This window comes from Misgurnus anguillicaudatus, chromosome 13 (assembly GCF_027580225.2).
Source record: "Misgurnus anguillicaudatus chromosome 13, ASM2758022v2, whole genome shotgun sequence".
NCBI classification, from domain to species: Eukaryota; Metazoa; Chordata; class Actinopteri; order Cypriniformes; family Cobitidae; genus Misgurnus; species Misgurnus anguillicaudatus.
In genome coordinates, this window is record NC_073349.2 from 1862501 (window position 1) to 1885776 (window position 23276).

Sequence of the window (23276 nt, forward strand, 5' to 3'; positions counted from 1 at the left end):
TTACGGAGGTCACAGTAGGGACAGGTGAACGTGAAGCGGTTCGGCCCTGAACTAGAGAAACAAAAGGAATTAAGAAAAATAAGTGTTATAACTTAGTATATAAACCACTATACTGTGTGTATAGATTGGTATATAATATACACATAACTGATTAAGGGGTGGATTAATCTAGTAAACCCTATCCAAGAAACTACAACTATATCTTAAATATCTTAAAAAGAAGCTGCCCTCTGCAAGCATTGAAGGAATCTTATCAAGCAACTCCTTGAAATTGTCTGTTTTTTCTTTATTTTACAGGTCATGTCATGCTTTTATAAACATTTTTCTCAACAATTTTTCTTCTGATAAATAAGTTAAAGTGGAATGATGCAAGATTTTTAAAAAATTAGGTATGGACTAAGGCTGTTGTCAGACCTGTAGAAGCATAAACTCTTATAAACTCTCCTTTAATTTGTCATCTGTTTATTTCTGGAATTTCGCTCAAAGTTATCCTTCAGGATTGACAGACAGCAGTTTTGCGATATTATTGTGTGGGTTTTTTTGGCAAATGCAGTTATATTACTTCATTACTATGAGCAGGAATCAAAACGTAGGCGGGACAACATTCTCACCATGTACCTATTGCAGAGAAGAGCAATTAAAGACATTTTTGAATGCCGTTGATGTGCTCACCAGAATTTCTTAACAAAGAGCTATTAGCAGGGTTGCACATAACTTTTTTGTCCTTGTTCTCAAAGGAGCACCTGGAGATGTTGCTTGTTACTCACACCATTCATAGCGCCGACATTCTATACATGCTGTCAACATCATTAATCTCCTGACTACTCTCTTCGCCATATCACTTTTGTTTAAACATGGTAGACAATGATGTATATAAAATAAAATATGCCTGGTTATTGTTTTAACTCATGTAACTTTTATAAATGTCTGCTCATATACATTTCAAATATTGTTAAAGACAAGTAAATGGTCAGAAATAAAAAAAATCTGATTATGAGTAATAGCGCAAATAAATACAATAGAACAAACACAAAAATTAAATAAACAGTGCTGTTTATGTTTTGAGGTTGGTCTGTAGTTTTCAGGTAGAGTACAGAAACTAAAACAAGTAATCAGACAATACTGCATAGTCTCAAGCTCAAAGTTTACTGCCAGGCGATATATTTTCCTTAACAGAATTCGCCTTTCAAAGCCTACAGCGAACGGCCGGTTTGGACTACAGCCCTCTACTTCCTGCTTTAATGACGTCAGTAAAACAGTTTGTTGACTAAACTCCGCCCACAGGAATACCTCAGTTGCCAGCTAAGCTAACGGCAAGATAAGCTGCTATCCAATCACAACACACTAAACAAACTACACAATCAGAACTCAATACATATTTCTGAAGGAGGGACTAAAGTTCTCAACGGGTCGGGCTGGCCCGACAAACCCGACGGGACCCGCGGATTCGGGTCAAAAATATAAGCAAATGAGTCGGGTCGGGTCGGACATCGGACTTTATCTTTTACGCTCTCTGAAAAAAATTATAAATCATCACTGCTGTTCACCGTAAAGAAAGTCTGGTCTAGCTGCTGCGTGCAACGTGCATCACAGAGAGGGGCAGGAAATAGCAATAAGCTCTGGGGCAGATCAGCAACGGATCTAGACCGGAGCTGCTGGCTTCAGAGCGGATCCGCACCGGAGCTTATTGCTATCACTGTATGCACGCCTGTTGCCTGGAGAGGAAGAGTTGGAGAAAAGTAAACTTGCCGCAGGTGAATTCACCGTTGCCTGCTACTACAGGAAGAGAAGCCGCTGGCTGGGTACATGTTTGAGTTCTTTTTATTTATTATTGTGTGATTTTTATTTAAAGGCAGGATAGGCAGGAATTATCTAAAAAAACTTTTTTTACAAATTTGTTTAAACTGACTTTATATATCAATACATGAGTAAAATGTAAGTACTCTGAAAAAGAGAGTATAAAAATCGAGTGTCTGTATACCTCTCAGCACTGTTTTTAACACAGCTAACTTTTCCATTCACTCCACCCCCTCCCTTCTGGGTTTCTTCTTAAGCCACGCCCCCAAAACACATGAACGAGCGAATTACCTCAGACAAGAGGAGAGGAAGGAGCGCGGTGCATGTAACAACATCAAGTCACAATCACATGTAATAATACACCTAACTTTATCACTAGGAATATAAACAGATGGCTTTTATAAACGGATGGCTTTTAGTACTCACTCAGCCAGTGTTTTGCATGGAAGATTTTCTGTGATGAAAGCATTGTTGACTCTGACGAGGACTACACTCTGCAGACAATACCGCTAACCGCATCATCGACTCGAGGAAAAGCCACGTGATATTTACTCTCGTTTGATTGCTTCGTTTATTCCTTTTTTTGCCTTCGCTGACTGGATATGCAGGTACTGTAAGATGTGAATGCAGTTTCTGTGAGTTGTGAATGCTATTTCTCTGCTGTACTATTGCTCTTCCTATTGCCTTGTGCACGTTCAAATCAATCGGGTGTGCGCATGTCTGGGCAGATCCCATAGCAACGGGTGGAGCCATGGTCGCCAGAGAGAGTGATATTTGAGCAAGCTAATCATATGTTTCGTCCCGGATGGAAATAATTAACTGTGTTTAACACAGTCGTGAGAGGTCTACAGACACTCGAGTTTTATACTCTCTTTTTCAGAGTACTTACATTTTAATTATGCATTTGTATATAAAGACAGTTTAGACAAACTTGTAAAAAAGTTTTTTAGATAATTCCTGCCTACCCTGCCTTTAAGGCATATTTATATAGCCTATATTTAAAGTTTATTGTTTCAATTGTTTGTATTGTGAACATTAAAGATTGATTTGAATTCCCGTCTGCTGGTCATGATAATTAGCCTACGTGTATGAGAAACAAAAGGGGGGGGGGGGGGGGGGGGGTCGTCGGGCCGCGTTCGGACAGATCATTCACATTGATGTGTCGGGTTACATCGGGTCCGGGCTTTAAAAGGCCGGGTCGGGTTGTAATTTTCAGGCCCGTTAAGAACTCTAGGAGGGACTTCATAGAACAAGGAAGACATCAGCCCGTTTTGAGGACAGTGAAAACAGCACTATACAGATACGTAAATTGTGTGAAAAATAATGAGGTTTTTTTACACATGAAACATGAACACGTTATAGTGTGCACTGTAAACACAATCAAAGCTTCAAAAACACAGAAAGAACGCGACCTTTAATAAAGCAAAAAGATAGCCTGTTCGTTGGCCCATTGGGTCAGATTGCTTTCACACCATTCCAGAGTTCGTTTGCAATCGGGTCAAGACCACCTCATTCAAGGGGTCTTGGATCGGTTGTTTTGGTGTGGATCCGAGCGTGATTGCCGTGCTTACATATGCCTAAATGAACCGAACCAAGGGAGAAAACGCACCTGATTCCAAAACAAAGGCTCACGTCTTTAAACACCCTAAAATAAAGTAATCCCTCTCAATCATTACTTATGATTCATTAGAAGTGTGTGGTGGTGTTTGTGTTAACAAAAACACCATCCTCTGCCTGTATTTTTAGATTTTTGTATGGTTTTGGGGTGCTCAGGTGGTTTCTGGGCTGCAACCTTTGGCCAGTGGGTGTGTAGCCCCCATAATAGGGGTGCCCCGATATATCTGCCGATGACGCTTGCTATGTTTCTCAATGAATTTCGGTGAAATGCTGCTACATCCAAAAGCCAGAGAGCGCTCTCGTGCAGAAACTCAATAGGACGAAGAACCATTTACACACGCAGCTCCAGGAAATGGCTTAAAGGGACACTTCACCCATTTTCATTAAGCTTTGTATCATTAGACCCCCAGTCATGTTTTTGAATGGTCATGCATCATTTTCTCAGTTGCCGCTGAAACAGGAGAAATACAGATTTCAGTGTTGCACTTCCTTCTTTCAATGATGTAAAAATCATCATTTTGCATCATTTAAAGAAGGAAGTGCAATATCTTTGTTGAGGGGGTGAGACTACAAACACCCCTTTTCTTGGTCAAATAGGCACCAAATTCTAAATTTATGTTACATTTCGACTACAAATATGACGCACTTTCAATAAAGATCAATGTTTCTATGGGTGAAATGCTCCTTTAAGGATATATTTATATTGCTGTTCTTCAAACCTTTTCATGTATTTTAATGATAATAAAGAATATGTATAATGATTATGTTTGATAAGTGGTGCTTTTTCAAATGCATGTAATAAACGACTCAAACTAACAGTGATTTCAGATCGATAAGGACTTACTGATCAAAAGTCGTGGTACATGAAAAATAGCTGTGAATAATATCGGCTGTGCGATTCAGAATAGTTATCAGCCAGGTGTTATTAGTGAATATCGACATTTATCAGAGCACCCCACCCCATACAATAGGTGAAGGCAGCAATCTAGGGATGGGACGATTACCGATTTCACGATAAACCATGATAAAATGTCCTGACGGTTAGTATTATCGTTTAAAATTGAATTATCATTACAACCGTGTTTGATTACCGTGATTTTGAAAACTCGCAGTAAATCCTGTCCAGCCAGAATTAGCTTGACGCAGGCGCGCGCATGCAACATTGGTTTTTGCATGAGAAGGCGTGGCGGAAGGCAGTAACAGCTGGTGCACTGTGTTTTAACGCGTTGCTTATGTGTGCATTTGATGTTCTTATTTAAGGTACTGTTCATTAAAACAGGTTCATACATCTCAGGGCTCCATGTTAATGTTCATTTAATGCAGGGGTGTCCAATACAACCAGTCGATCGCAAATGCAATGCCAGTAGATCGCACATAAGTTAATAACTGTGTATGCTGCTCCACGCCTCCACGAGCTTCGGAAAACAATGCGCCAAATTGGCATTATGGTCTTAGAAACAAGTCTTTTTGAGTTGCTGCGCATTTCTTCTCAAGTGTGTTTTTATAAATCTTATGCCCGCCCGCTGCAGCGGAGTCGTCTAACTTCCGAAATTTGGATGCACATTCTTGCCTTCATGCAGGAGTTGATCCACATCCACATGCAGAGAGAGAGAGATGCTTCTGATAATGTTGTCATTTTCTAGTTTATTTCATCAAAACCGCATCTCCGCTATAAGGAGTACTTGGCATGTACTCAAGGACTTTTTTAACTCCTCAAAAAGAATGGAGTAATGGTGACAGCCCTAAATTCAACGTAGAGATAGTCCTCCTAACACACATTTAAAGTGTTATTAAAATTTTTTAGGTAGGTCTTGTCGGCTTTATCATTTTAAAAGTAGATTGCCACACAAAAAAGGCTGGACACCCCTGATTTAATGTTTATGCTTAAAAAAGTGCATATAGCCGCTAATTGTATTTGTTGTTTGCTGATTTTCAAAAATAAAACTTGTTAAAATGTTTTCAGTGTGTGTATCAGTTCTTTTTGAACATTTCCATCTCAATTTAAGAAAACCATGATAATATTGATAACCGTGATAACTTTGGTCACTATAGTCATGATATGAAATTTTCTAACCGTCCCATCCCTACAGCAATCAGATGTAAAGCAGCTAAAAACATGACTGATACAGCACCAAACAAGCAGAAATGTACCAATGTGACAAATGTTTGTGTATATAAACACTATATAAATGTTATATTACCTGACAATGGAAGATTGGTTCTGTAAAATGGACGTCATACCCTCCTTGACATAGTCTTGATATTTGGAGCAGGCCGCTGTGTGTGTTCTCATCTGGGACAAAGGAATCTGCCAAAAAGTAATGGATGTATAAAGCTTTATCTTCAGGTAGGATCACTACATTTGAGATGCTTAGTCTATCCATGCAGAATTCAAGTGCATCATGTTTAGTTCCTGCATCTGTGCAAATTCATACAATTAAAGCTTATTTGTTTGCAGCGAACACAGATTCAATGCAAAGCTACTTTGATGTTGCAGAAAAATACCTAACACATCACATGGAAAATGTTTGTACATGTGGATAATCCCTCCCCCAGAGGATGTCATTCTTCAACGGTTGACAATTTGCTCTTTTTACTGGAAGGCAGGACAAGAGAGGACATACTGACCGATGCGATCTTACCCAATCATTACAATAGAAGGGACCCATCTTGTTAATATTAAATTCCTTTAGTTTAACACCACATACATGCAATCACACACCTGATTTTTACAGCCTTTGCATTTTCCGATAGATCTGTCGATCAAGTTTTTTATATCATCTGCTTCAGTCCACTTATTCAGATCAGTTCTGCAGACCGCACACACTGGTTTCTGAGGCCGTAAACACTCCTTAAGGCAAGTATAGCAGAATCTGACAGGGAAATAAAAAATACATTTAAGTCAAGTCACAAATGCAAGTTTCAAAGCAGCTCTACAGTGAAGTTAATCAATTATTACAATCATTGGTCAGTTTCAAAGACAAGGCTTAAAGAAACCCTCCACTTTTTTGAAAATATGCTCATTTTCCAGCTCCTCTTGAGGTAAACATCTGAGTTTTACCGTTTTGGAATACATTCAGCGGTAACACTTTACAATAACAGTACATGAATAATCATGTACTAATACATAAATTAATAATTACTTTAATATGAAGTAATGATAAGTTAAGCCATGTACTAATCAATAACTAACCATAACTATGTCATGAGTCATATGAATTAATGCATGAATTACAGCCACCTTAACTACACATTAATACATGTTTGTTAGTTAATGCATTAATTAACACTTTGGGTAACCAAAATAAAACATGCTCTAAAACAGTGGTTCCCAACGGTTCGCAGGATCTGATGCTTTGTTTGAGGTCAAATAAAGATGCATAAAATGTCCCACTTATAATTTAGAAACAAAATATATCTTTCAAATTCATGTCCTCACAATACCAAGATAGCAGGACAGGTAGTTAAAGTATTTTATTATGTAAGATAATTTTTCTCTATTTTTGTGTGCTTGTCAATGTAGATTGCAAAATCAAAAGGAAGGTGGATGTAAACGTTACGGCCTACAACAGGCTGTCCGCTCGTTGCACTTGTGATCTGCTGCTTTTGGCGGTGTCAAAATATTTCAGTTAAAATCATTATGACTATTCCTCAGAAATGACAAACATGTTAACCAAAGTCACAATGCCAAATGTATAGTGTTCATATAAAGACCATCAAACCGTCAATCATACCAGTTTATTTGTGAAACCATTAAAATGTTATCTTGATGTTATTTTAATTATTGTTTAATTAATTTTTCACATTGTATCAGGATCAGCGTTCAGCCAGGGGCGGATCTACGGGTGGATTGACAGCTTGCCTACCCAATCAGATTCATGGAAATACATTGTTTTTTCATTCAAACCGTAATTCTTCAAACATTTGAACTATCAAAAAATTAGAATTGCTCCTAAAGAAAACAAATTGCGCTTTTTGGCAATATATGGTTTATTACGGTAATGTCTTGCTTTCCGTCCACCAATCGCTGCTGTCATCTAGAGCGGAAGAGGCGGGTTTGAAGAGAGCGCGGTAGGTTAGATTGCACTCAGTAGCAGATTCGTGTGAACGTGTGGATCACTGCGGTAAAGAAAAGACTTCTAAATAAAAACGGTGTACACCAGCAACACTAAAGTAAACCCGCTCTTGGTGGCCCGGGACTTGACGGCCCGACTGGACTGTTTAAGTTGATTTTCAATAAAGCAGTGTTGAATTTTTTGCTTCTGGGTCCTCTATGTTTCTGAACCAGCGCTTAGGTAAGCCACGGGCGTTTAGCTAAATAAATTCTCAATGCTTAAATAGTTCATCGTAAATCGTTCTAATATGCTTATGACTTGCGAATGTTATGCTTATTTAATTGAAATAAACCAAGCGTAATGACGTATGCAGCCTGCTTATCCGACCTCCGGAGGATGCAGCCTTCTGTTTGAGAGACGGCCAATTGTAATACAGTTAGATTGAATAACGTAATTCCATCTTAAAATGTACAAAACTGACGGAAAAAACACAGTCATTTAATCTTCCCAATTAACGCAAGTTAAAAAAAGTATGTGAATTTTTCTGGCCCGCAGATGTATAGATGCCCACCCATCAAAAACACTTTCTGCCTCCGCCACTGGGTAACTTCATATTTTTATTTGTTAATGTATGATAAGGTCATGACTTTACTAAGGGGGCACATCATTACTAACTCATCGTTTACTACTCATAAACTAACATAAATTCATGATTTATTCATGTATTATAAGGTCATGACTTTACTTGAAGGGGCACATCATTATTAACTCATCGTTAACTACTCATAAACTAACATAAATTCATGATTTGTTATAGTATGATTAGATCATGACTTTACTTGAGGGGGCACATCATTACTAACTCATCGTTAACTACTCATAAACTAACAAAAATTAATGATTTGTTAATGTATGATTAGGTCATGACTTTACTTGAAGGGGCACATCATTATTAACTCATCGTTAACTACTCATAAACTAACATAAATTCATGATTTATTAATGTATGATTAGGTCATGACTTTACTTGAGGGGGCACATCATTATTAACTACTCATAAAGTAACATAAATTAATGACTTGTTAATGTATTATTGTGTAGGCCCTACACAATGACTTTTCTTGGAGGGGTACACTGTTAAAAAGTTATCAATTACACATTCTATACAAATTCAGCTCATCAAAATCCTAATTTTTGGTGGTTTTAAAGGAGAGGAGCAAATGTGAAAATTGGTCAGACATTTGGAAGGGGTAATAATGGCTTAAAAGAAGAACAAGACAGATACTGTATAGACCAGTTCAAAAGATGTAAACAACACTGGTCCAGAAGCACTGCCTGTTTCCGTCTTTTAACACTAGATAAACGTTGGGAAAAAATAAACCAACAGAACATATAAACCTGAATTAACTGAAGTTAAACAAACATCTTAAAGATAATAATATATGTAAAATAAAAAAGTAACTGTCACAAACTGTAACAGGAAGTGTTTCTGGACCAGTGTTGTTTACATCATTTGAACTGGTCTATATGCATTTTGATAATAAGACGAGCCAGTTCACACAATAACCATCGTCTGTAGGCTAACACTGATTTAAATTTAGAAAGAATAGCATCTGTCACTCTTAATGGCAGCACTGGAACTAATTTTAATTATTAATCCATAATTGCACATTTAATGATTAAAGTTAACTGTAAATGTTGCAAGAAATCCAGTGCCATTCAATGTTTTTAGCTCAGCTACAGGAGCAAATGTATAAACAGTTTTGCATTACAAACGTAAATATTTTGCATTAACAAAAGTTATTTTCGTTCTTCTAGGGAGCTTGTTTGATGTGGGGTACGCAAAGTGTTAATTAATGCATTAACTAACAAACATGTATTAATGTGTAGTTAAGGTGGGTGTAATTCATGCATGAATTCATATGACTCATAACATAGTTACAGTTAGTTATTGATTAGTAAATAGCTTAACTCATCATTAGTTCATATTAAACTGATTATTAATTTATGTATTAGTACATGATTATTCATGTACTGTTATTGTAAAGTGTTACCCATTCAGCTGATCTCTGCATCTGGCGCTACCACTTTTAGCATAGCTTAGCATAATTCATTCTATTTGATTAGACCATTAGCATCACACTCAAAAATGACCAAAGAGTTTCGATATTTTACTATTTTACTACTAATCACAAAACTGGCTTTACTGATGAGATACGCATGAGAATTGCAGGCGATTTATCGACCGCCCATAACTGAGTGGTTTTTTTTATATTCGGCCTCAGCCAAGAGAGTTTACATTTAAAATTGCCAATTGTCCTAAAAAATTATGAATAAAATGTATAGGTATACAATTATATTTTACTTTTAAATCATTATTTTAAATATGACAATGAAATCAATTTTTGTTGGGGCCAGGGAAAATTTTGTCAGGGCAAGTGAAAACAGGCCAGTATAAAAAATGATTTGCGTTGAGCCCTGCACCAGTAACATCTTTTTCTAAGGGATTTTTATAAAATATGCTCAAACATCTTAATTTAACAAAGGCCCAGTCCTAGCTTTAGCTTAGCCATGTCTGTGAAACCAGGCCCATATCTTTTAGAGGGTTGGGGGCTCAGATTGTCATATGTATATGTGAAGGGCCCCAAGAAAAAATTTTGGGAACCACTATTTCGAGCTTTGGATGTTGCAAGATCTGTCAATTCATGGGCGGTTTCCTGGACAGGGCTTATCTTAGTCCTAGACTAAAAATGGATTTTTGAGCTGCCTTAATTTAAAAACACCCTGTACTTACACATCTTAACATATATAAGTGCCATTGTGTTGTCTTAAGATGCATACCAGTAATGTGTTTTTTAAGGTTTGTTTGTAAAAACTACTTAAATGTCCTATTTTAACTAATCTAAGCTCTAATCTAAGTTTTGCTCTCTTCTTCAAGTACAATCTAACAAATATATTAAACCCCAAATATTTTGATTTGTTACACGCAGGCTGAATAATAATAGACTAAACACTATCTCCCAGAATCCTACGCTGCAAAGTTTCCGACACGAGAAGCAAAACTGAAAGTAGCCCTAATCTGCCTGCGTCGAAATTCGAGTAATCTCTGCATTTAAGAATCACAAATCTACAAAAACACCTTAAAAATAAATGACATTACATACAAGCCTTGCACATGTCTTACTTGATAACCGTGGTAACGTCGAAATACTGAGCAGAGTGTCAATCATGAACTTACAACTGTAAAGCTCGCAAATACTCACGTATGTCCACACTGCGTTGTCATCGGAGAAATAAATATTTCCAGACAAACAGGACATACGAATTTATCATCTGCATCATCTTTTGCATCGGCTTGTTGTTGGTCTGTTTTGAGCATAGCCATGTCTGCTACTCGATGTTGTTCCGTGTTCCTGAACTCCGGTGAGAGTCACTGAAGCCGATGGGAGGAGCAATAACCCAGCTGACAACACTACACTCCCCACGCACATGCTAAACACTTGAAATTACATTTGCCTAATCTGACTTCATTTTCCCAATCTACATAAGACTAATTTTTGCGTGCTCTTAAAAATAAATAAATGAATAAATAAAACAGAGCACGTTAGTTGTGCATGTTGTCTTTCATAGTAGTAGTTTTTTAAGCGAGTTCTTTCTCACGTTAATCTTAATATTTGATTCGCTAATTAATTATTTTAATTTGGTTCATTTAGAACACTTGTTCGAATCAATTCGAAGGGCGAAAAAACAAACCTTGTCTGTAGAAATATAAGCATCGTTCTATAAGATTTAAAGTAAGTCAAGGACACGTTTACTAAACACTGAAACAAATTTATACAAATAATATAACCTAACGAAAAAACAGAAATAACGTCGTAGTTGAATCTTATGAAATAAATATGTATGACGTTTAATGACTTATGCAAACATGGAGCGATGATTCTAATGAGTCGATTCCTTTAACCGACTCGCAGAAACGATTTGAACTACAAGCATGAGCAAGTTCTGCGGGAGCGCGCTGCTCTGACTAGAGGGATAACCGACAAATCTCGCGAGATGTTGAGTTTTGACTTAAATTGTAGGATTATGATGAAAAACAGCGGTTCTGTATAGATATGGCATAAATACCGTGAAATATTGGGGTTAGGGCTAGGTTTTGACGTCGGATTAGGATGAAAACAGTGCTCACCCGGCGAGATTTCACGAGATTTTGGCTGTAGCTGTATTCCTTTTAGCCACAACCGGAGCGCGCGGAGAAGGATCATGCGGCGCATGCGCATTGCGGTAGTGGGGATTTCCAGCGGAACAGAAAGGTAAGAGGCACTGGATGATGGGCAGGAGGGCGGCATCATTAATCATGCTGCCCGGTATTACATGACATGTTTACATCAAAATCGAATTATTTTTAGGTGCCTACAGTATCTGTAGGATTGTGTATAGTAATTTTGGGTTTTTTGTGTTTTAAGGGCCCTGCAGCTATGCTATGTTAGCAAAGCTGTGCTAACTGCGTCTGATATTTGGCGGAGATGATATTAAAAAGATTTAAACAAGAATAATGACTTTAGTAATGTGTATTCCTGTAATGAAATCTGTTGGAGAAATCAGTTCAGACTGACGGAGCGGGAACTTATTCACTGTCAGGAAGGGAGACTGTCAGATTAGCAAGTGGCTAACACACGTCACTGTTTATATCAGTTATAGGGAAATGTACACAGAACATACTGAATTATTAGCACTTGCCTGTTTGTATATAAAAAAAGTTGAATCTAGATGGCATTTCTTTGCTCTGTTTATGCTCTGATAGGAAGATGCTGATACCCTGATGATAACCTTCTTGGTAATTTCATTCAAGGCCCCACTGATTTCTTCTCATGTTTACATGTAAAGCTGACTGTCATGTGTTGCATATTTATTCTTTATTAAAGATAAATGTACGAAATAAGTTAAAAGCCTGCCCATTTAGACAGCTGTATGTAATGCTAATTTTAGTAATCGTGTATTCACGATCAGAAATGTCAGTAGAACAGAATTTAGTTGCTGCTTGTGTCGCTAGGGAAGAGTGACAGTCCAGATTCACAATAATGGGTATGGTTTTGAGTGTGATACTCTTTTGTACTCGCAACATATATATGTATGATCCAAATAGCAGTGTATAAATGATAGCCTGACCCTCGCTGTATTATCTGACGTTATTGAATCGAAGAGATGCAAACAGTTTACTGAAGTCTGACGCACATCTGTCTCTCGGTATGAATTATGTACCTTAATTCACCAAAGTGCTATTGTCAGGGTGTTATTAATATGAAACATTATTAATACAAAGAAAGAACCTCTTAAAATCCTCCATGTGCAACATTTATTGTTTTGCAGATCCATTGTATTCTTGCTATCAGCTTGTCCAGAATCAGATACTGCGGTGACATCTCACCCCTATCTGTTACATATGTGGCCGGATTGTTGGGAATTTCTTGTTGCCATTTTTCCCTTAAGGCCTTGCACACCCCTGAGTCTCACTACCTTTATATTTGAAACGGGTGAAAGCGGTTCATCTGAGGCGTCTGTTTCTCAAACCAGAGAATAAACCCTGATTTAAATTTATGCTTCTGACCTTATGCTAAGCCATACACTTGACGCCAAAGTATAAATTGGGTTTAAAGATGTACTCATTCTCTTTAGTTGTATATCTTGACTGACTTTCTACATCTCTTTCTTTTCCTGATAGAGCCAGCTAGCCATTGTCACTGAAGACTATTGTGTACGCCTTTGTTGTATAGCCTTTATTCCTCAAAACATGTGTGACTAATGTGTGCTTTTACAAGTAGTTGTTTATTTTTTGGCATTTTTAACAAAATATTGAACTTAGAACATGCCAGTCTATTGATAGTTTTTAGTCACGTGATCTACCGGGGAGTTGGCGGGCAAGAAAGCAGCAGTTTACATTGACTTTTCCATATTTAAATTACCTCTACAGAAGAAAAATGAAGATATGAGCCAAAACTACAGGTCTTAGGCACTTTTGATTATACACAACACCCGATTCCATATTTTAAAGTCACTAAAACCCGTCAGATTAATGCCAGACCTTACATGTTTTTTTGTGGAAAATTCACAGTTTCATCGTTCAAGTTTCATCGGACGCACGTGATGCACGTCTGGATCCGAACCTTACTTCCGGTTTCGTTTTTTAATGGTCTGACTATTTGCTAAACTGATCCCTTGAACAAATGCCTCGTCGAAAATAACAAATGTTTTGGTTTCCTAGGTAATCTATGTGTTGTTTTTAGTGCTTGTTATATAAATAAACTATGTTTAAAGAATTTTGTTGTTATTTATTCTTAGTGGAGTTTACCGGAAGTTACATGCGGACCGCGACAGACGCTTGTTTATGTTGTTACTGCTGAAACCGTCTATACTGCCGGCCGCCAGGATTATATTAATATTAGGGATGCACCGATACTGGTATCGGGTATCAGCCTCGATACCACATTTTCTAAAGTACTCGTTAAAAGTCCCCCGATATCTGGGATCAATACCACAGTCTGAGAAAAGTCTATGTTTGAGCGGCGTGTAAGTGGTTAATGCCTCTTGTGTTGTCCAAAGAGGCAGAGTTTACAACAAACTGGAAAACTAGTCCCTTGTTTTTTGCTAAATTATATGACTAATGTTGTTACCTGTAAATTTAAATCATGTTTTTTAATTAAGTACTTGGTATCAGTATCGGCAAGTACTAAAATGCAAGTACTTGACTCGTATTCCAAAAAAGTGGTATCGGTGCATCCCTAATTAATATTATATTATCATATTGTATTGTATTATGATATATTAAATCATATTAATAAAAAGCAATAAAGTTCAGTCTGAGCTCAAGTTTAATACTTTTAGTAAAACAAATAATCTTATAAAAGTGCAAAATAATTTGCAAACATTGCATTTTCACTCTTTCACATCAGTTTTGATGTGCATGATGACAAATGAAAACTATCAATTGTGGCAACTCTGATTTATCTACAATAAATGCTGAAATAGCTTTCAGCGGTTTTTGTTATAATGGTAAGGGATTTTCTAGTACCAAAATAGCAATCTGGCACAATACTTAAGTAAAACGGTTTTGGAGTGATGGCTGCTGGAAATGGGGCCTGTCTAGATTTTTTTTTTATTAAAAAATGACTTCACCAGTAATGATGGTGCAGGTGCTGCTTAACATTGCTAATGTCATGACTGCGACTCTTGCTACTTTGGTGAATTACAGTATCAGTTTACCTATGAAGTAGTGATAGAACGATATGCCGGCCGATATATCTGGCCGGTTTTTGCGAGTTTTATTGGTATCGGCATCGGCCGATACTTGGCTGCTGTGTTCGCCGATTTTTTCCGGCATTATTTACAGACAGAGTGCTGAAAGTCACAAGCGGGTCATGTGACTAAAACAACCAACCTTTCCATGACAACATCGAAAGCTTGGCCTGACAGCTGATCATAGCTGGACAAAGCAGGTTTTTATTTCTCATCTCTATGGGGCGGTTTCCCAGACAGGGATTAGACTAGTCTTAGACTAAAATAAATGTAAGAACTGTCCAAACTAATAACATCTCTTAACATATCTTAAAATACATCAGTGCCTTTGTTTTGCCTCAAAATGGACACAAGTAATGTTTTTAGTAAGGCATGTTTGTTAAAACTAGTTATATTTCCTAATTAAACTAAGCTCTAGTCCAAGTTTAAGATAATTCCTGTCCGGGAAACCACCCCTATATATATTTGTAGTAGTAAAGTGCTAGAAATCAATATCCTTTCTTTGCTATCCTTTCTTTTCCTCGTCATTGTGGAGAGTGCAGTTCATGGTTCCATAACACCCTCACCTGTTTTACTATTTGTTATATAGTTTTTTTTTAAGTTTAATAAATGTTACTTTTTTAAAAAAATTGAGACTTGTAACATTTGGCATCATCATGTCATTTTTATGATGTAAATTAATTAATCTGTTCCAAATATCGGTTTAAGAAAATCGGCAGCCTGTATCGGTCATCGGCAAAGGCTGATGAAACAAAAAATCGGTATCAGCATAAAAAAATCCATATCGGTCGATCCCTACTGTACTATGAAGTAGCAACATTTGTACGTTACATAGTGTCAGGGCTCCAGACTAACTTTTTTCACTAGGAGCACTGTGGCCCCAACTGAAAATTTTAAGGGGCGCAACCAGAAAATTTAGGGGCACACACTGGAAATCAATATGCTTACCAAATATTCACATTTCTACTAATTTCCAATGTATTACTAAAAAATACTTTAATGATAAATGCAGAAAGTACAATGTGCTGTTTCAAATTCAGTGTCACATCACAAAAAAGGTCAGATTTACTTGTCGCACATGTGCGACTGGATGTAAAATTCAGTGGCACACACTCAAATTTTGGTGGCAAAATTGCATTTTTATTTATATTAGGTTTTCAATTCACCTGCCACTGCATTCTGTACCTGCAGGGCTCCATGGAATTTCACTGCCTATTACTCATTTATTTTAAGCCCACACTTACTACACTGCAGCATAAGAATTTCTGTTGTTATTCATGGATATATTGCTCTTCTGTTTTTCTTTCGCAGATGACAGCATTAAACATGGAGTACCTTATGCACAAACCTCTCCTTAAACCCTAATCATTTACCCGCTGCAGGTGCAAAAGCCTGACGTCTCCATTCAGCACCCAGTTTAACCTACACCTCATGTCATGTTGCTCCTCCTAAGGTGTTTTGGGTAAAGAGGCATCCAGAGATGTCCACTACTGCAGGAAGGAGCCTTGGATGAGGCATACACTCAGATTAAACTAAGCATATCTTCACTCCCTGTATTCACTCCATGTACTGCCACACTTCTTTGTAGGATGATTGCAGATTGCTGATTTTTGCACCTCATCCTTGGTCTTCCGGTGTCTAGTGAAGGTTTCGAGATGGCAAAGTTTGCACTTTAAAGAAACATTTGTGTGATGAGATAAAAGGTTGAAACTACCCAGTCCACTGCCACCAATGGATGCCAAGTTGCGAGAAGACCTGTTCCATAGGTATGTGGTGTCTCTGGAGAATCGGCTGGAGGTGGGAGCTGGTGAAGGAGGAGGAGACAAGCAAGGAACTAAGACTGAGGAGGCACTGATTTCTACAGCAACAGCACTCCTAGGCTCATATCAGCCAGATCCAGGGCAACGCTTTCGGATGTTTCGCTTTTATGACATTGTGGAAAATTCACTAAGGACTCAGAGAGGTGCATCCTTGAAAAGGTTGGAGACAGCATTTGCAACACTGGAAAAAATTTGTACCAACCTGCTGCTCTTTCCATGGAAGAAGGAATTCCGTTGCATAAAGGTGAGTCAACATACTAAAAGGGACAGGAAATTAAGTTTTAATGAGGCATAATCAATTGGTTTGACCAAATTTAAATCATTACCCTATTTTATGATAAGAGAGGAGGGCTGCACAATTAATTAGGGCTGGGTATTGGCAAGGGCCTCCCGATACAATACGTATCACGGTACATGGGTCATGATACGATACGTACAGGGTTATTTCAGTTAAGGCGGCCCGCCTAAGCTTTGAAACCCTACCGCCTTAACAAGATCGTCAAAAAAAATTATAATAATTTGCTGTACAAAAGGCCTTCAAGTGCATCTCGGAGAATAGTGCGTACGCGCATCAAACCGCGAGCGGGGACACGCGCCACACGGCCGAAAGGAGAAAGACTTGGTCCGGACCAGTTGATAAAACACGTGTCCGTGAGAACTGTAAGTGGACTTATGTTTAGGGTGTATTTAAGCCTGTTATTGTATAAGTCTACAGTTCTTGCAGTTTTAAAGTAAGTTAGCTGGTGAATTTGTTGTTTGAGCAACCTGCGAGGGTTTCCCGTGCCTGTTGATTAGATATAATTGTTGAGCGCTCTTGCTCACTTTATTTATGTGCATTATTTACATGCTACAGTAGTAACACTCCTTAAAGATAATGTAATTAATAGTGGGAAATAATTAGGGATGCACCGATATGGAAATTTTGGCCGATACCGATAACTCTTTAAATTTGGGGTGCGATAACCGATATCTATAGGCCGATAAATATTCATATTATTTTCACAATGAAAAACTCGCAGACGGCGGACATCTTGTCTTTGCGCTAGACTAGCATACTATTCTTAAGCCCGCAACACGTGTCATCTTCGTGCTATGTCACAGAAAGCACCAATCAAAACTCTACATGGCCAGCAATGAGCAAGTGAAAAATAAATTTTTTATTTTATTAAAATATTTAAATTTTCATCATGACGCATACGCCCCGCCCATTTTATTACCACGCCCACGGCCCCGCCCAACCCTACCACCTTAACTTACACATTTTCTGCGGGAAACCCTGACGTATCACGGTACAATACAATGCGTTGCATGTTGTGGTACATTGCAATACTTTTTCTCTTTTTTTTTTATCAAAAATGTAAAAAAAATATAGCTGAACACCTGCAGCTTTCAAAGAGCAGAGGAGGTCGTTTGACGCACACAGAGGGATTTGATGTTTTTTAAAATATCGATAGTAGATATCTAAATATCGATACACCATCGATACAGCTAACTATCACGATGGTTAGCTGTATCGGTATTTTTGCGCAGGCCTACGATTAATCGCCTGCGATTATGAGTGTGATATTTCCCCTCTTGTCAGTGAACTACGGCTCTGTGTAGTAAATGGCGCTCCATCTGAAAGCAGCTGATGTCAATTTATTACTAATCAAGGAACCTTCTTTACTGACGACGAGATGCACATGACAATCACATGCAATTTATCGTGCAGCCCTATATGAGAGCATTTTAATGCATATGTCAACATCAGCATGACGTTTTATACTTTGCTGATATCTCACATGTCAATATTTGGTGGCCTAAATACCTATGCAAGGTCACCATTTTTTTTGTATATATATAATTTTCATAGTTGGGTAAGTGCAGCTTTCAGAATTTTTACATCCATAACGAAAAAAATTTAATAAAATATTATTGTTTTTTGAAGAGCCATCCCTTCTCCATTTGTTGGGTAATATTGTGTTTGATTTGTACATTTTAATTCACAGAATTCTTATGTATATTTGAAGAGTTTTGTTGCAAACGAGATAACTCAGTTTTTTTTATTTTTCAGAAATCTTGTTTTTTGGTTGTGCATTCCAACTAATATCAATTCAACTGCAGTTGATTTAAACCTTCATAACTTAAAAGATACAGCTAAGTAGCACCATAAAACAAAATAACATGATAACATAATAATAAACATGTTTTGACAAAAATTTTAAAAACGGATTTATCTCATTTTGCAACGAAACTCTTCATTTCCATTATCCAAAATAGAAAACATGAGTATAGACTGATATTTTTTTCTGATATCTGGTCTAGAGCTGCAACTAACGACTATTTCTTCTGTCAACTAATCTAGCGATAAGTACTGTAACAAATGTATTGCTCATGGTTTGTTCATGTTAGTTAATACATTAACTAATGTTAACTAATGAACCTTATTGTAAAGTGTTACCAAAATTTTTGACAGAAAACTATAACGTTGGAATTGCTCATGAGCAGTTATATGTCATGTTAATGGACATATCAAGACATAGGTCAAAATTTCACCAAAATTCAACATTCAAGTAGGTCTTTATATTATATAATGCTTTCCTGAAGGCGAATGTAGCAAACATCAAATACACCCAGATTTTTTTATAAATATTAAAAATATGGGAAAATATTTAAACAGGATGATAGCAAGATAGAATGGTAAATCCAGGGGAAACCTGGGAAAAATGGGAGGTTTGACAGGTGTGTAAGTACTATTTGTTTGCCAATATATTATACCAAAAGAATTACGAAATGCGATAATACATTGCATACTAAATGACGTTTCACATTTGCTGCGAAACGTAAAAGTTAATCAAATGACAGACAAACTGCTCTTTTATACCAAAGATGAAATGATTACCTAACAAAATTCATAAAACCACAGGTGGCCAGGAGATGGATCGAAAACAAAGAGTTTTGAAATTAAGGCAACATAATAAACAAGTACTTTGTTTATTGAAAGTCTGTTTATTTTGTGGAGAAAATCACAATAAGCTTTTTAAAGACATGCCCAGCAAGCAATTTTGCATTTAAAAGACATCTAATAGTCGTCCAGACACAGCCCAGACGTCTAGGCTAAAACAAGGCAAAATGTGGGTTGCCAGTGAAAGTTTAACGGATGTGAAAGAAATGAAAATAAATACATGAAACCAAACACTTTCTGATAACTGTTGACTTTGCTTACATGATGGAATATCAGACATAACACAAGTTTTTTGACAAAACGATATGTAACCTAATTTAAGATTATTTTGGCTAGAAGTGGGTTACTCATAGCCGGACTATATCAGGTCTATAGTTAACCTAGACGGTGAAATGAATATAAAGACATCATTTAGGGATTGGACATTTAACCCGATGTGAACGTCTTCATAGAGAACTGTTTATTTTATTCTAGCACTTTATCAAATGAAAGGTACATAATGCTTCAGACAAATATATGTTATGTGTGTGTGTTAAATATGAGACATGATTTTGATATGTATCTTAATTCCTTTTGAGAGTAATATTTTTTTTTTCTTACAGACTTTTACAGGGCCATATGTGTACCAGTTGCAGTCTGCCATGTGCGAAGCTGACCTGCGTTCACTGCTACGTTCCTTGGGCTATTCGAAAGACCAGGAACTGCAGTACCATGTTAGGGACCATCCAGGCGGAGCCACCCACCTTCGACAGCTGGCCTTTGAACTGCTCCTTGCCCAGGCTGAATGCCGTCTACTTGCAGAAGTAGTGTCCATGTCTCGGGGTTCTGCTTCAGAGTTAGAGGCTGTGGAGGTAAGGAGGAACACCAGGGAAGATGCAGCCGGGTGCGCCGATGCCCTCCACAGACGGGACAGCCTTTCGGGCGACTTGTCCCGTCTCTCCGTCCGTCCATTGGATATCGAACGCGCCCACCTGAGGCGAAGTGGCCGGCCGTCCAAGTCGGTGGACGTAACCGATAGTGCAGGACACTGGCACCAGGCCAGCAAGCCAGTGCTGAAGGCTTCGCTCAGTCTTCGTAAAGAACCATTGTTTGTCGACACCGAAGAGGACATGAAGGACGAAATCATCCGACCTAACCCCTCGCTTTATCCCGTGGCAGCCCCGCCCTCTCAGTACAGTCCAGTGGCAGATTTCTTCCCTATTCAGTCGCCACCGTCTGAGCCGTACCCCTACCACTTGTCCTCTCTGGATGAGGTGGATCTGTACACCGAACGTGGGCATCAGACACCCTCTAGGCCACCGAGCAGAGAGCCACGAGAATCCCGGGACAGTTGGGTTCTGAAGGGACATATGATGAAGTGCCAGGGCTGTGGCATTGGCTGCCCTTCGTTGTCCTCTTGCCAGAGGTGTGACATGATACTGTGCTCAGCCTGCCACTCAGTGGAGCCAACGCCTTGTTGCGGCTTCCAGGAGTACGCCAAAACTTCCCGACCTCCGGAGGGCTACATGCCCATGAAGGAGAAGCTATCCGTCTACTCCAATGCCCACTCTCACACTCACCCTCATCCTGTTTCCCATTCTCAATCCCATTCGCTGCTGCTGGACAAAACTGTGATGAGTGTCAAGTTGTTTCCCAGTAAACCCGTGGGTTCGAGCACCGGTTCGGGGGTCGGCTCGGGTGGCGTCGAGCGACCGAGTGTGGCCGGCTCCCGCTGCGGCTTTTGCAACAAGCCGGGGGCCTCTTACACCTGTGTGAACTGCTCCAAGGTGTCATGCGACACATGCTTGAGCCTTTATGCCAGCGACGTGTGTACCCGCAAAAACCCTCACCATAACTTTGTGCCCAATCACCAGCTCAATTTTAAATCCAGCACCATATCTCACCTCGTATATCGATAGACCAGGAACACGTTTGTGCACTGCACCTCAGTTGTTCCTTTTATCGCCGATTTATCCACCCTACTTTTATTTATTTTTATTTATTTATTTATTTTCCTGCTTCCTTAATTGACAAATGTTTTGTTATGGTGATGTTGCAGTGTATTACCTATCACTCAGTAGCTGTATTTTATCAATAAAAGCAAAGGAAAAATACTATACCGGAAAAAAGTCCATCCAGTATCCGTGTTTGGTAACTTGAAATGATCATGCAGCACATAGGAACTGTAAATGACTTTCCCCGAAACTGAATTGAACTTGAACAACAGAAAATACACTGGAACTAAATAGTTTATATTTTGATTTATAATGCTACAAAATCTGTCTATTGATCTAAAAGGTGGTTTTCTAGGTGAATGAGGTTTCAGTTCAATGGATTTGTATCAGAACATCTTGTCACCATATTAAGACAAGAAATGCCTTGTAGGTTCATACCGAGAAGTCAGCCTACACTGTTGAAAATGCTGCTGTTGAAAATAAATCCAGGAGGGGGCGCAACTGGCCACTAACATTTTTCTAACTTGGGCCATGCTCATTATTTGCAAAATCGATTACCAGCTCCAGTTTTCTTTAGTTTAAATCATTTAATTTAACACGCTGACTATCATAAGTTATTTTTCTAAATACATAACATGATGAATATTTGTTTACAATTATCAACTAAAGTATTACTACTGACAAAGTGTTCATATTCACCATAGGCCTAGAAGATCAAAGAAGAATTAATATTTTGCATTAAGTTCAGTGAAATGTTTGTCAGTATGACTTTATTTTTGTGATAGTTAAGCACAGTTGTTATTCAAGTTCTCATTATGGGAAACTAATGGTTATAAGAAGTGATTCTAGTCATCATCATACAGAGATAAGTTGATAAAATTGGGCTAATTATAATTTCCTGACTATAACATTATGAAGGTTTTTTTATTTGAATGTACCTCAACCAGCATAACAAAGTCAGTGTGTCTTGTGTAAATCTCTTCGTTGCATATCTTTATTTTGAAAGGCATTTCCGAGACCTGATCTCCCTGCTACCTTAGGTAACCACTAACCTAAAGGTGCACTCAATGCAGGACTTGATGCTTAATGTCTGTATGAGGCATAAAGTAAGGGCCAAAAAAAAACCTGTCAGGGAAACAGAAACTAGCACAAGACATGAAGATGACAGTATCTTCGGTATGTGTTTTTGAGTTTGTGAAACAAGCGTGGATGCTGTTAGCCCTCCATTCTTGCCATTCTTTTGTCTCTTTGTTGAATGAAATTGTACCTTTGATTCTGAATGATTGGACTTGACACACAAGTGACAGCATGACTAACCAATTAAAACTGCTATGTGCCAAACGCTCACATGCAGACTGTGAAGATTCATCTGAGCCATTTGAAAGATATAGATAACCGACGTGTAAGAAACTTCCTAACGCATTATTTCCTATTCTCATTTTAACCTGTTAATCTGTTTGTTGTGGTGATGCTACTGGAGATGAACTGATAATGGTGATGAGTGTATGAACCCTGGCATGTCCCACCCTACCCTTTCATCCGCTCACGTTGTCTCTGTCCATGAAGCATTGTTTATTGCTGAAGTCAAACTGCTCTTCTGCAAATAAGTTTTACATTTATTGAAAGCTTGATGATGCTGGGTGGGTTGTTGCTGAGGGCTGGGATGGGTGGCCATGAGGTATTAGACAATGTTTGTCAGTGAAAGTATAATCCTATAAATATATAAATAAATAAAAAGCGATGATTTTATAAATAATTTCAAAAATAAAATTCTACAAAAAAGCACTGTTGTTTGTTTACTGTGAGTTGTGCACAT

General features: G+C 38.1%; 2 protein-coding genes across 3 annotated transcripts in view; one reads left to right on the forward strand and one right to left on the reverse strand.

Annotated features, from left to right (window-relative positions):
- Positions 1–11021, reverse strand: part of rnf114 (ring finger protein 114) — a 14514-nt gene extending 3493 nt beyond the window's left edge. Inside the window, exons 1-4 of the mRNA XM_055188028.2 lie at positions 10733–11021; positions 6137–6287; positions 5616–5722; positions 1–51 (exon numbers count right to left, since the gene is read on the reverse strand). The exon at positions 1–51 is cut by the window's left edge and continues 64 nt beyond it. Of these exons, the coding sequence (XP_055044003.2) occupies positions 1–51; positions 5616–5722; positions 6137–6287; positions 10733–10854 (431 nt within the window). The 5' untranslated portion in view covers positions 10855–11021. The remainder of the gene's footprint in view (positions 52–5615; positions 5723–6136; positions 6288–10732) is intronic.
- A 547-nt stretch (positions 11022–11568) lies between these two features.
- spata2 (spermatogenesis associated 2) lies at positions 11569–22002 on the forward strand. Of its 2 annotated transcripts, none has more exons than XM_055188026.2 (3): positions 11569–11782; positions 16074–16826; positions 20129–22002. In XM_055188026.2, the coding sequence occupies exons 2-3, from the start codon at positions 16494–16496 to the stop codon at positions 21422–21424; spliced, it is 1629 nt and encodes a 542-aa protein (XP_055044001.2). In that variant the 5' UTR covers positions 11569–11782; positions 16074–16493; the 3' UTR covers positions 21425–22002. The 2 variants fall into 2 exon arrangements, with proteins under 2 accessions (XP_055044001.2, XP_055044002.2); XM_055188027.2 differs by having other exon boundaries at positions 11770–11836.
- The last annotated feature ends 1274 nt before the right edge of the window (positions 22003–23276 follow it).